Source organism: Mus musculus, chromosome 7, assembly GCF_000001635.26.
Source record: "Mus musculus strain C57BL/6J chromosome 7, GRCm38.p6 C57BL/6J".
Classification (NCBI taxonomy): Eukaryota; Metazoa; Chordata; class Mammalia; order Rodentia; family Muridae; genus Mus; species Mus musculus.
This window is the reverse complement of record NC_000073.6, coordinates 11,844,747-11,859,398: the sequence shown is the minus strand read 5'-3', so window position 1 is coordinate 11,859,398 and position 14,652 is coordinate 11,844,747. Positions and strand designations below refer to the sequence as shown.

At 36.1% G+C, this 14,652-nt stretch overlaps 1 protein-coding gene and 2 pseudogenes across 1 annotated transcript; 1 reads left to right on the top strand and 2 right to left on the bottom strand.

Moving 5' to 3' along the window:
* On the bottom strand, window positions 5,048–5,489 carry Vmn1r-ps55 (vomeronasal 1 receptor, pseudogene 55; annotated as a pseudogene).
* On the bottom strand, window positions 11,710–12,624 carry Vmn1r74 (vomeronasal 1 receptor 74). Its single transcript, NM_134206.1, has one exon. The coding sequence runs from the start codon at window positions 12,622–12,624 to the stop codon at window positions 11,710–11,712; it is 915 nt and encodes a 304-aa protein (NP_598967.1).
* An 848-nt stretch (window positions 12,625–13,472) lies between these two features.
* On the top strand, window positions 13,473–14,149 carry Gm6929 (annotated as a pseudogene).
* Window positions 14,150–14,652: the final 503 nt, after the last annotated feature.

The following is a 14,652-nucleotide window of genomic DNA, read 5'->3' as shown; positions in this document are numbered from 1 at the left end:
AGTAAATATCTTCAACAAAATTGTAGAAGAAAACTTCCCTAACCTAAAAAAAGAGATGCATATAAACATACAAAAGGCCTACAGAACTCCAAATAGATTGGACAAGAAAAGAAATTCCTCCTATCACATAATAATCAAAACACCAAATGCACAAAACAAAGAAAGAATACTAAAAACAGTAAGGTAAAAAGGTCAAGTAACATATAAAGACAGACCTTTCAGAATTACACCAGATTTCTCACCAGAGACTATGAAAGCTAGAAGATCCTGGGCAGATGTCATACACACCCTAAGAGAACAAACACACTGTAATACAGAATAAAAATGTGGCAGAACCTTCCCCTAATGAATAAAGATTATAAGGGGCCAATCACTGGGCAAGTAGGCAGGACTTCTGGATCAGGAAGAGGAAGAAGGAAGGCAGAAGAAAGGAATGGCCCTTTTGGACAGCAGGAGCAAGGGAGTCAGACAGAATGTAGGAAGCCAGAGGCTGTCTGTTTGAGTGGACACTTGAGGATTTAACATAGATTAGTTTACAAAATTAGGATGCTTGGTTCTGTGCCCAGCAATTGTGTCACCTATTGATTCTAAATTAAGATTCTGTCGTGTTTTCCTTCATGTGGCTACTCAACTGGGTTCCAGAGAAAGGTATGGTGGTAGAACATGGGTGTGCAAGAGTACACCACAGCCAGGTACAGGAATTTAGAAGCACAGGGCATGTGTGGCTATAGCTAGCCATGGGAACTCTGTGAGCTGGGTGGAGAGAGCAACTTAGTTCAGGAGGGGCAGAGCCAGTATGGGCGAGACAAGCCCTGACTAAAATGAAAGAATGCAGTCTCGACCTGTCTGCCAGGCTGGAGACAGACCCAGACTGCCAGTAGGTACCTAGCTGGCATAAGCATGGGATGTTTTTCTATATATCACACAACACAAAAGTGACAAAAACTGCATAGTATTTGTACAAAAACAGATACATTGATCAATGCAACTGAATCAAGGACCCAGAAATGAAATCACATCTGTAAGAATACCTGATTTTTGGTAGAAAAAAAATCCAAAACCATATAATGGAAAAATGAAAGCATCTTCAACAAATGGTACTGGAGTAAGTGGAGGTCTACATGTAAAAAATGATAATAGACTTAAACTTATCACCCTGCATAAAACTGAAGTCCATGTGGATCAAGGTTCTTAGCAGAACATGAGACATACAAATCTCATAGAAGAGAAAGTCGAAATACCCTTGAATGGATTGGTATAGGTGACAAGTTCCTGAACAGAATACTAATGGCTCAGGCTCTAAGATCAACAATTGATAAATGAGACCTCATGAAACTGCAAAAACTTTTATAAGGCAAATGACACTGTCAATGGGAAAAATCATCAGTCCACAGATTGAGAAGGGATCTTCAACAACACTATATCTGATAGAGGGCAAATATTCAAAATTTACAAAGAATTCAAGAAATTAGACACTGACAACCCCCCCAAATAATTTAAAATGGGGTACAAAACTAAACATAGTTCTCAACTGAGGAATCCTGAATGGTTGAGAAGCACTTAAAGAAATGTTAAAAGTCCTTAGTTATCACAGAAATACAAATCAAAACAACTATGAGGTTCTTCCTTACAACCATTGGAATGGTTAAGAAGACCAAAAACTCAAAAGATAGCACATGCTAGCCAGGATTTAGATCAAGGAAACACTTGTCTATTGCTTGGGGGAGTGCAAACTCTTACAAACACTTTGGAAATCAATTTGGTGTTTTCTCAGAAAACTAGGATTAGTTCTACCTCAATATCCAGCTATACAACTGAATACCCAAAAGATGCTCCAAGATCTCACAAAGATGCTTCCTCCACTATGTTTATAGCAGCTTTATTCATAATAGCCAAGAACAGTAAACAATCTAGATGTCACTTAACTGAGGAATGCATTTAAAAAATGTGGTGCAACTAGGTAACGGAATGCTATTCAGCTATTAAAAACCACTACATCATGAATTCTGTATGCAAATGAAGGAAATGAGAATATCATCCTGAGTGAGGTAACCCAGTCCCAAAAGTACATGCATAGCTTACTCACTTATAAGTAGATATTAGTTGTAAAATACAAGTACTATGTTGCAGTCCACAGACCCAAAGAAGCTAAACAAGAAGGAAGGCCCAAGCAAGAAATTTGCATCTCACTTAGAAAAAGGAATAAAATTGTCACTTGAGGCAGATGGATGGAGGGAACTGGGATGGAGTCATATGGGGAGGGGAGTAGGGAATTCAGAATCAGGTATGGGGAATGAAAAGAAAGATGGCTAAATGGCCATGAAAATGTATAGAATCGTTTAACTGATGGTGGTGAAGAGGTTGGGGGCATCTGCAGGACAAGCAGAGACCTGGGATAAGGGAGACACAAATGAGCCAGTGGGGATGACCTTGGTTTTGAATACATTGGGCATATACAACTTGAAGAGGCCATCTCTTGTAGCCAGACAGGAACCGCAGTGGAGTGACAGAGTTAGGAACCCATCCACCAGCAGAGTCAACTAACATGGATCTTTGGGTTTCTCAGATTCTGAATCACTGAACAAAGAACAAATATAGGTTGGACTTAGGTTTCCCTGCTCATATGTAGCAGATATGCAGCTTTATATGGGTCCTGAACAACTGCAACAGGGATATATATATAAAGCTATTGCCTGTCCATAGGATTTATTTTACTAGCTGGGTTGCGTTGTCTGGCATCAATGGGAAAGGAAGCATGTAACCTCACAGAAACTTGATGATCTAGGATTGGGAGCATACCCCGGGCCTCCCCACCTACTCAGAGGACAAGGGAGAGGGGATCGGGTAGAATTGTGGGAGTGGATGATAGGAAGAGGGGCAGTGAATGGAATGTAAAGTGAATAAGTATAAATAAATAAATCCACAACAGTAATTTATTCCTGCTTTTGCAATGGTAATTTTGATATTGAGCAGTTTGCAATGGTAATTTTGATATTGAGCAGTGTCTCAGTTCCTAAGACCATAGAACATGTGTGCTTTCTAATGGTCATAAACCACATGTTGGGAATCCCCACTATAGACCAAGTCCCAAAGCCAAGCAGAAAATGGCTGCTTACTCCAATAATAGTTGTGCTGCAAATATAGCCATCTAAGAATCTTACTAGGATGGTCATTGTATTTTACAGTGATCACCACTGAGTAAGATTATTAATCTTTTCTTTCCTTCAACATTCTGAGTGTATCTCAAGTAATCAAGAATGTACCAACATCACGGAATCATATTGGTCAATATGAACTTTTTTTCTCATGTCCTATCTCCAAAGTGTGTGGTATCTTCAGCAAGTTGGTCTTGCAAGAGTGTTGCAGTTGGTAACTAAGAACAATTGTAATTGTTAATATTATTTGGGAGCCTCCAGACACTCAGACCAAAAACTCAAGGATAGGAGAATTGCTTTTTAGTTGGCATCCTATAGCTTCTAAGATGTACATAACAGTCTGTATAGAATAAGCCCCAATGTTCATTCACACAGATAGACATACACTGACCTTCCATATGTCTTTTTCAAGTCTCCTTACTGTTAGTTATCTACTCTTTTCATCCTCATCTATTTCCTTAATTTATGTAATGTTAAGTGATTTTTCTGAAAAGATTAAATTTATACCATAAGTTTCAGGTTTACACATGCATATATGTAAACATATATGCATCAGTACATGTAGGTATGTATGTGTTTGTGTGTATGTATGTGTAAACAAACATATGTATCCTTGTTGATTCTGTGTTAGGATTTTTATGTCAATTTGGTCAGAATCACTTTGTGTCCTCATGGTCAATTATGAATTTTATAGTTAGAAAAACCTGTGCCATTTAACTTTTAAATATAAACTTTAATTAAAGGATTGATTTATATTTAAAATACTTGGCAGAGGTGGGAGATTATATCTTTTGTTCCCAAATAATTGCATAGCATTTCTATACCCCCTCTACCATGTTTTAGCTCCTGAAAAAGACACAGAGACCTGGAATTTTTGTTAAAAAGCTGCAGGCACTAAGCTCAGAAGGTTCTGATCTAATTTAATCCAACTACGGTGCTTATTCTCAGCCAAATGCCCTGATGCATGCCATCTGGTCTTCTACGGCCAACTCGAGTCCACGTGTATGTTCATGGCTACTCTTTCATTAGTATCTCATGGTGAATCCTCTCTGTCCATTCTCTTCCTGTGCCTCTGTCTCTTCTTTTCCTGGGGACCCTTCCAGAATGAGATTGGAAGTCCTACTTTATTCTCTTCTCCCGCCCAGCTATTGGCTGATCAGAACTTTATTAACCAATCATCAGTGATGGAAAGCAATCTGCACACATCACTTATAGAGGAGATACTCCAATGATTATGACAATTCCAACACTTGGTTTGCAAGCAAATCTCTGGACACAAACATCAGCATTTCAATAGACAGGGCACAAAAATACCCTCTAATATTTCTTTAACTAAAAATATGTGTATGTGTCAACATGAGAATTATGACTTCTGGTCCTCTTATTTCATTGTGGATATGACTGTGAGTCTTTCAGAGAGGTTCAATGAGTACAGAAGACCCTTTATTTCTGCATGATATCATCCCATACACTGATGTAGAGTCTTAATTAAAAAAGGCCAAAGAACAAAGAACTGAGCACAAGAATAAACATCTCTACTTCCTGACATTGAACTTAATATTGCCACATTATCTTGTGTTGTTCTCTACACAAATCCATCTCCACAACTACTTCTACCTTATCATTATAGATAGAACCTTCAGAATGGGGGTGAAAGAAACCTTTCCTTCTTTGAGTGCCTTTTTCAGATTTTTTGTCAGAGAAAAAAATAACACATATATTAAATGGATTCCCACAAACTGGCTACTGATCACTCCACATAATGAAGGAGTGAGTTACAGGAAGCTTAACATTTTCAAATTGCAGATTTTGTATTGTATGTTAAGATAAATGTAAATGATAATATATCAGAAAAGAGAGATGACTAGAGTTCATATCATATGTGGAGGAAACTATCTCTTACCAAAGCAGGGTAAAAACAGGCTAAATCTAGACTTCATATTGTTGATGAAAACAACGCGGCAAACTATGGATAAACTTATTTCTATACTCTCCATAACACTGGATATTTGCAGCAGGCCCTAAAGACAGCCAGGATGCAAAAGAATGAGTAAGATCTGACAAATATTCACAGTAAGATGAGCATAGTTTGGTGGGGCTCTATCTTCATGAGACACTTTCAGGAAGTGCTGAGCACTACGGACATGCGTAACATGTCTCTTATAAGTTTTAGAGGATGCTTACTATACAGACACTTGAGCAGATCATAAGACCCAGACACAGAGCATCTGAGAAACACAGTAAGACTGTATATAGTGCAGTTATCCTATTGCTTAAAGTAAACCATGAAACCATGGGTAAGCAAACATAACTCAACGTTTTAGTAGTGTTTTTTTGTTTCTGTTTTGGTTTTTGGGGTTTTTTTTCAATGCAAAATTTGCAATTTGAAAATGTTAAGCTGGATGTTTTCTTCTTTATATCTAAAATAAACCCTTCTCCTTAACCATACCTTATTATGGCATGCACACATTTCATTCAAATATTTCAATGGAATCACTCTGTGTGCCTTCCATTCTCCAGGTCAAGGTTTTGAAATGATTCATTCATGCTGTGTGTGTCATTCTTTGTTGCCTACACACTGTAGAGAACTCCACTGTGCATGCATTAAAGAACTTATATTGATAACTGTTAGATAAATCCTTCTAGTGTGAGCTATCACATAGGATTTTTGCCTATGACTAAAAAATATTTTCCATAAATGACTATCCTATAATTGTTGAGCTAGATCCGGAAACATGAACAACTGTTAATGAGTGTGCTTAATACTCTATTGTGCTCACCATTGAACAAATATTCCTTGAAGAACACTTCACTTGGATTCTTCTGCAGAATTATAAAAATAAACTTATATGTTTATTTCCTTTTATCAACAAAAAAGCATTGTATGTACACTGTAAAATTTTATTTAGACAGACTTGTAATGATTTAATTAGGTAAATTATCTTAAGAAGTGCTTAAATGTCTAGTTCTGTATATAGGATTTGTAGCGAAAAATGTGAAAGGAAAAACCAATTCCCATGTACATACTTGAAGACTCTTTGGAAGACTGTGAGCGTTTGGTCTTCATTTCTTCCTAGTTGGAACTCACTGTTCGCTTACATGAGCTACATTCATGAATTTTAAGCGCACTGGAAAATATTTCAGAGGAAAAATGTTTGACTTAGAATTATGATAACATTAATTTGGATCTAAGGAACAGGGCAAAAGTCAGATCTAAGACCTGCACAGATGGCTCTAAGGCCTTCTGGTCAAGAGCCTTTATTATTTTTTCAGATGATCCAGGTTCAGTTCCCAGAATCTACATGTGTCATTATTTCAGATCTAGGCAACTGGTCCACTTTCTGGCAGACAATCTCTCCTTCACATATATGGTCAAAGTACATGAAGTTGGTTGTACGGCCTTGGAAATATATGGGTCAAGCTTGGGGCCTCTCCAATGTCCAGACATCCTTGGATATTTCTTTAAACTCAGAACTATAACCTAATTGGGAGTCATGAAGGAAGGCAAGGCAATGAATGATCTTCGTATTCTTTTCTTGAAGCCATACTTTCTAAAAGATATATTAAGTTTTACTGTATAGTTGTTATTAATTCTATATTAACTATTCTGTGATTAACTCCATGTTTTAAAATTAGTTTATATAGACATTTAAATGTATAGAGTCTTATTTGAGGTTGTTTTGCCCTCACCTTTCTTTTAAAAGAATTATGCCACACATATATGTATGTTTTGTTATATACACTTAAGGACAAGTTATGGTTATTAGATCTATCTATCACCTATCTATCTATCTATCTATCTATCTATCTATCTATCTATCTATCTATCTATCTATCTATCTATCTATCTTCTATCTATCATCTATCTATCTATCATCTATCTATCTATCTATCTATCTATCTATCTATCTATCTATCTATCTATCTATCTATCATCTAGCTAGCTAGCTACCATCTATTTTTCTTTTCATTTGCCCACAGGCTCTATAGCTGTAACTTTATGCCTGGAACCGTTGGTTTATATACATTGTGATTCTGGTTGTTGCTTCTACTCAAGAGGAAGCTCCTACATTAGCATCTAGATCAATAATGCAAAATTGTTATTTTCTGTCTGGAGTTCTCATGATCTCTATTTGAATTATGTAGTTGCTGGTATTTTGTTGTCCTAGCCTAAGATGGTCTTTATAATTATGACTTTATATCTTGAAACATTCTCACTCTGCAATTTTTACTCTCAGGTAGCTGAGGCTTTCCTATCCTTTATCTCCATTCATTAGTTTATCAGTGGTCCATTCCTCTCCAACTGTTACTTCACAATGTTGTGTGACTGGGCTTTGTTCCTAACATTTATAATTATTTGTCTATCTCTAAGATTCCTAGCCATCTGTAGCTTTAATTGGGGGTAGGTTGTAAGTTTATTATTGAGTCCTCAACAGAACTCATTCCTGACTGAAACCAGTTCATCAACTATGTAGGTCTCCACAACATGCACACTGCCTCTGCTCTTAGACTGTACTTTATAGCAGTAGTTTACTGGACTTGGGGTTAGTCATGAAATTCTTAACTAAAATACAAAAAAATAGAAAAGAAAGTAAAAGAAGATAGAACATGAATCTACTCAGTTTGGTCAAAGTATTGTAATTTCTCGTCAGACCACAATCTTCACATAATGTCTATCAACTACCATGTTTCATCATAAGGAAAAGTAAGCCTTTTTCTATGGAGATGTATTAGCCTGGTTCACCCTCTGTCTTTTATATTATGCTTCAGACTCCTTCTGGGTGCCTCCAGTTCTTTGTCTCATTCCACTGGCAATTGTTAAACCTTGTTCACTGGAGCATTTGAGATCCAAAACTGTGGAAATCAGGACAATTTTTATAACTATGAAATGAGTCATATATGAGAACACAGGATCAGAATTCATGGGAGATAAATGGCAATTTTAAGACTGATATGCTATAATATTCCATCTGTCATGCTCCTCATTCACTACCAGGTCCTGTCTGTCTCTGAAATTGCCTGATTCTGTGCAATGTTATTTGCTGACAGGAGTGCTTTTCAACTCAAATGTGTATCCACAACATTGTCTACATAAGAGACTGAAAAACTTTAAAATTACTTTCTAACAATTATTTGTCAGTGCAAATATGTCTGATTCACAGGAACAAAAGTAATCAATCAATTAGGAGTAATTGGGAAGAAACCATCTCTGTGATTTCACAAAGTCACAAGGAAGGATAGAGATGGAAATAAGAAACAAAGCTAAGAACATGAAGTTGGTTGCATGGCAATGATAAATGTGGAAGAACTGAGAACTTTCCCCAATGCCAAGACATCCTTGAGGATTTCTTTAAACTCTGAAGGACAACTAAGTTGATAGTCATGAAGGAAAAAGATGCGTTGAATAGTCTCTCTCTTCCTTTCTTCAAGCCACATTTTCTAAAAGATAGATTGATTTTTACTGTATAGTTGTCACATGCTATATATAAACTATGTTGTAGACCATGCCGCATTTATAAACTAATTGTATGGATAGTTAAATGTGTAGCCCCTTATTTGGGGTTATTTGCTCTGAAATTCCTTGTAAATGGTTTATAATATACATGTTTTTCTGCATAGACTTAAGAGCAGATTATGGTTATAGAATACTTTAATATATAGTACGTTGATAAAAATTTCAAGTTACATATGTGTACAACACATTAAGATCATTTTCCACCCCTTTGCCAGTCCTCATAAGTCTTGTAGATTTATGTCCACATTTCCAAATACACTCATTTTCGTATATTTGAATTTTATAACTCACCATGTCAAGTTCTGGTATACATATATTTATAGATAAGTAAGATTATTCACCAGTGCTTGGATAATCTCTAAGGGATCATACCCTTATGAAACACTTCCCCTCTCTGCCCAGAAGACATGAACTGTCAATAGCTTCTCAGTTAGGACTGGGCTACCATGAAACCCTGCATCATACTCTAATGTTGACTAGCCAAATATTTTGTGTGTGTCTTATGGAGGCACCCACAACTTTTGTAAGTTCCTGAGTGAAGTGGTCCTGTCATAGCCAGAAGATACTCAATTCATCTGATTCACCATCACATTTGGTTCTTTGGAATTTCCCATTGTATTTACCGTGATGTTACCTGAACCATTAGAGAGTGGAATGATGTAGATAGCCCATGTGTGACTGACCATTACAGAGTAACTCATTCTCTTCAATCTAGCCAGTGTGATACCTACATTCACAATACCCAGAAACTTTTTTGATGAGTTCTGCATCTTGCACAATTCTATTTCTATAGATATAAAAATTTGAAGGGGACAATAAATGTTGTGTTAACAATGTATCAATGGAAGTGTCTTAATAAGACAGTCATTCTTGTAGTTCATAATGTTCACGGCATGGTAAGACTATTATTGACTTCCTTCCACCAATATCCTGAATGCATTTCAGGTGGTATGGAATATATATGTCAAGAATGAATCATCTTGGTCTTGGTGAACTTGATTTTTCATTTTCTATATTCAAAGTGTATGTTGTACTCAGCAAGTGGGTCTTGGCATCAATTTGTGGTTTGTAACCAAGAGCAATGGGAATAGTATATATTGTTTTGGGGGTCTCCAAACATTCAGACAAAAACTCAATGGACGCTTCTCATATATTGCTTTTTATGGCTTCAGAGATGGGCATAATATTCTGCATAGCATAACTCCAAAGAAACCCTCCCATAGACAGTGATTTTTAGTCCTACCTTATGAATTTTGCAAGGATTCATAGTGTTAGTTACCCTTCCCCACATCACCACCCTGGTCCATGCTCATCCATTTCCATGATAATATAATAGAATCCTGTTTTCTTTGGGACTAAAATATATCATGAGTGAAAATATTTGGGGGTTTACATAAATAGATATGTAAAGGGAGTGAAGTATGCACACATGTTTGTGTGTGTGTGTGTGAATATATATATATATATATTGTTACATATACATATACATATACATATACATATATATATATATATATATATATATATATATATATGTTGGTTTCTGTTTTGGGATTATTTCATCTATTATGGCACATATTATTTTATCTCCTCATGTTTAATTATGCATTTTAGAGTTGGGAACCTGATACCACTTTAACCTAAAAATATAGGCTTCTATTAGAAGACTGGTTATTGTAGTTAAAAATCATATGTATGAGTATCAACTTGACAGTATTTGTTTGTATTTTTTAGTCTTCATTGTCCATATGACTGTTTGGGTATTTCAGCAAGGTTCAACTAAGGGCAGAAGATCCACTTGAATATGGGTGATATGATCCCATTGCTGGTATAGAGTTTTAATGAATAGCCCTCCACCCAAATATGTGAAACAATAAACATCAGCTTGGAGACAGAGAACTAACTCACATTTTTAACGCTTTTAGTGATTTTGAAAAGGACCTGAGTTTAGCTCCTAGCAAACATATAGTGTCTCACCAGTACTTGTAACTATATTTCCAGAGGATCCAACACATTTTTCTTGTCTCTGTGGGCAGCAGGAATGCCTCTTCTGTACATACTTATGTTATGCACAAAAATATATACAAAATTAAAAATTTAAAATAATATCAGAACAGTTCGGGGATGTACACAAATTTTGCTAACTAACAGCACTGACTGTTCTTATAGAAGTCCCAGTTTTTCTTTCCATCACTTAATAATGGCTTAAATCTATCAGGAACTGAAGTCCTAAGAGGTAATGTCATATTCCACACTATGAACATATTTTATACATGTCATACACAAACATATGCATGAAAAATAAACATTCATCAAAAATAAAAATGATGTTTTACATGTACACACACACACACAATTATTTCATGAACCACTAGCTAATATCTGGTCTCCCCAATGTATTTTCTCATGTTCACCCATACTTTGACTAACATTTTGTATAATATTATAATTATTGGCTAATAAATACTGTAAACATATCATATGATTAAAAAAGAAAAACTAGGCTATGCTAGTGCCTAGCAAATACAGAAATGGATGCTCACAATCATATTGGATGGAACACAGGACCCCCAATGGAGAAGCTAGAGAAAGTACCCAAGGAACTGAAGGGGTCGGCAACCCTATAGGAGGAACAACAATATGAATTAACCAGTACCCCCAGAACTCGTTTCTCTAACTGCATATGTAGCAGAAGATGGCCTAGTCAGCTTATATGCCCCAGTGCAGAAAAATGCCAGGGCCAGGAAGCAGGAGTGTGTGGGTTGGGGAGCAGAGTGGGGGGGAGTGTATAGGGGACTTTCGGGATAGTATTTGAAATGTAAATGAAGAAAATATCTAATAAAAAGCATACTCGGTAATAAAAAATAAGAAAAAGAAATAAAAAAGAAAAACTATTGATGATACTACATAATATCTAAGTGAGTTATAGAAAGCTTTATATTTTTAAGATAATGTCATAGCATTGCACAACAGATAACAGCATACACCAATACATAATAAAGGTCAGACAATGAGGCTTCATCTTATTCTTTGAGAAAGCTATCTCTTACCAAAGCAAGGCAAAAGTATGCTGGACCTAGACTTCATGCTGCTGATGAGAACAAAGGGGCAAAATATAGGAAAACATATTTCTAGAAATGTAAATATACTTACCACCCATAGCATTGGATATTTGGAGTAGGTTGTAAAGATTATCAAAATAGAGGAGTATAAGTAAGATAGGACAAATGTGCACACCAGGATGAGGATAGTCTGTGTGGCTCTGTCTTCAGGAGAGACTTTTAAAAAGTGCTGAGCACTGTGGATATGTTTGACTTGTTTCTTATGTCTGTAGAGAATACTCACCATGGAGACACTTGAATAGGCCATGAGACCCAGACACAGTCCATCACAGAAGCACAGCAAGAATAAATACAGCGCAGTTGCAAAGTTGCCTGAAGCAAACGATGAACAGTACCCAAGATGCATCCTGTTAATAGTATTTTTGTTGTAATGGGGACCTGACACTCTTGCTGCAGCCAATATGTTTAGAAATAGTTGTACAAGCCAGCAAAGTGAGCAGGAGGGACCAAGGTACTTGGTGGCTCTGTGTTTAAACATCATCCATCTGGAATAGTTGGGGCTGATTGTGATTGCTTGGAAGCAACACAATAGACACATAGCATAAAGGGACATCCCTCTTGTTATTCGATAAGCATATATTATCAATTTACATCCAAAGTCATCTAGGAAATTTTTATATCCATAATTTGACAGTGTCTGTGGAATACCTTTTGAGATGATGAACAGGCAATTGGCAAAAGTCAAGTGCTCTATGATCAGGTCTTTGGGCATTAAATATTTTCCAGTGAGTTTCAAACTGACATAATAAACTAGTATTAAAGAATTGCCAATTATTCCCATGGCAATCTGGAAGAAGAGGAAAATTCCAAGTACAATATTTTCAAAAGCCATCCTGATTCCTATTAAAGAAGAAAATAATTTTATTATTGATCTGAGACTGGAGTAATACAGTATAAGTGTGCATTACTTCATATTGTTAACTAAAATAATATATTTATCACTTTATTGTATTTATATACATTTCCCCTTGAGGAAGAATGTCTAAACATTCCTCTTTATTAAAGCAAATATCCTCTATTATTAAATGGAAAGATTTAGAAGTACTTATTGAAGACTTATGTTTTCACTGGAAAAGGTGCTACATGTTCTATAAAATAACAATCAAGATATAGAGGCAGATAGAGGTATGAATTTGAGTCTAACCTGGTCCACATTGTAAGTATCAGGGAAGTCAATGCTATAAAAGCAAAACCCTGTCACAAATAGCTCCCGAAAATGAACATCAGTGTCATTTCTTTTGAACAAACACAATAATTTGGGGTTGATGATTGAATAAAATTTCCAAAAGAAGTTTTAAGATATGCTATTATTTCTGAAATTCACAAGAAATGGAATTCTAAATTCATTAAAAGAAATAACAGATACTTAAAAATCATGTGTAGAAAAAGGGCTTCAATACTCAAAATGTATAAAAATATTGACTTTTAGTTTTTACTTTCTTTTTCATTATGTGTGAGTGCTGGGGTTGGTTGCATGTGAGATGAGAGCTAGCAAGGGCAGAATGTTGGGACCTGCTACACCTGGATTTGAAGAAGGCTGTGAGCCTCTGATAGAAGCTAATAACAGAGTTCAATACAAGGAAACAGTATTATGCATTATTAAACAGTGGCTTACCCACATATCCAATAAAAACATTGAAAGTATATTTGAAAAATACTGAAACATAAAACAAATGACAAATGGGTTCTACACGTGAATCAATTTCCTAGGCACAATTCAGATGTTTAAAATGTGTACAAAATCAGGCTCAACATCACCATTAATTAATGGAATACAATGAGGAAATTCAAATCAAATTTGCAATGACTGATCAACACATACTGTGTAAATAGATATTAATAAAAATAAATTTGAGTGCTGCCAACTCCCCAGTGGAGAAGCTGAGATTTTTGACAGCTATGCAGTCACAGTTATGACTGGTGGAAAGCCATACACTCTTGGACTTTTTGATACTACAGGGCAAGAGGATTATGACAGACTATGACCGCTCAGTTTTCCACAGACAGACGTTTTTCTAGTATGTTTCTCAGTGGTCTCTCCATCCTCACTTGAAAATGTGAAAGAAAAGTGGGTGCCTGAGATAACTGTCCACTGTTTAAAGACTCCTTTCTTGCTTGTTGGGACCCAAATTGATCTCAGAGATGACACCTCTATTATTGAGAAACTTGCCAAAAACAAAGCAAAGCCTATTACTCCAGAGACTGCTGAAAAGCTGCCATGGGATCTGAAGGCTGTCAAGTATGTGGAGTGCTCTGCCCTCACACAGAAAGGCCTAAAGGATGTGTTTGATGAAGCAATATTGGCTGCCCTGGAGCCTCCAGAACCAAAGGAGAGCAGCAGGTACATGCTGCTATGAACGCATCTCCAGAGCCCTTTCTGCACAGCTGGTGTTGTCATACTAAAAGCAATATTTAAATCAAACTAAAGATTAAAAATTAAAATTTGTTTCTGCAATAATGACAAATACCCTGCACCTACCCACATGCACTCATATGAGACAATGCCCATTAGTATGGCCCCTCCTTGCCCTTCCAGTATTAGTTAATTTTGAATAATTATGTATTGTCTGGAAAGCAATGAGTGCTACTCTTTGTTTTCCTTGTTTTTTTTTTTAAACCAACAAACATCCCCCACAAAGGTTTTGTTTTGTTTTGTTTAAAAGCAAGCATGCTTGCATTGACTGTAACAGACTAATTCAAATTGTCAAAGCTGCTCCCTGGTTCCATTTTGGAGAGTAATCTGGGGCATCTTAGTGTCTTCTGTTTTTGTTTTGTTTTGTTTTTCCTCAACCCTTCTCTCCTATTGGGGCATGTATGGGGTTGTTTCTTAGACTTGTATTTTAAAATTTGTTAACCATAA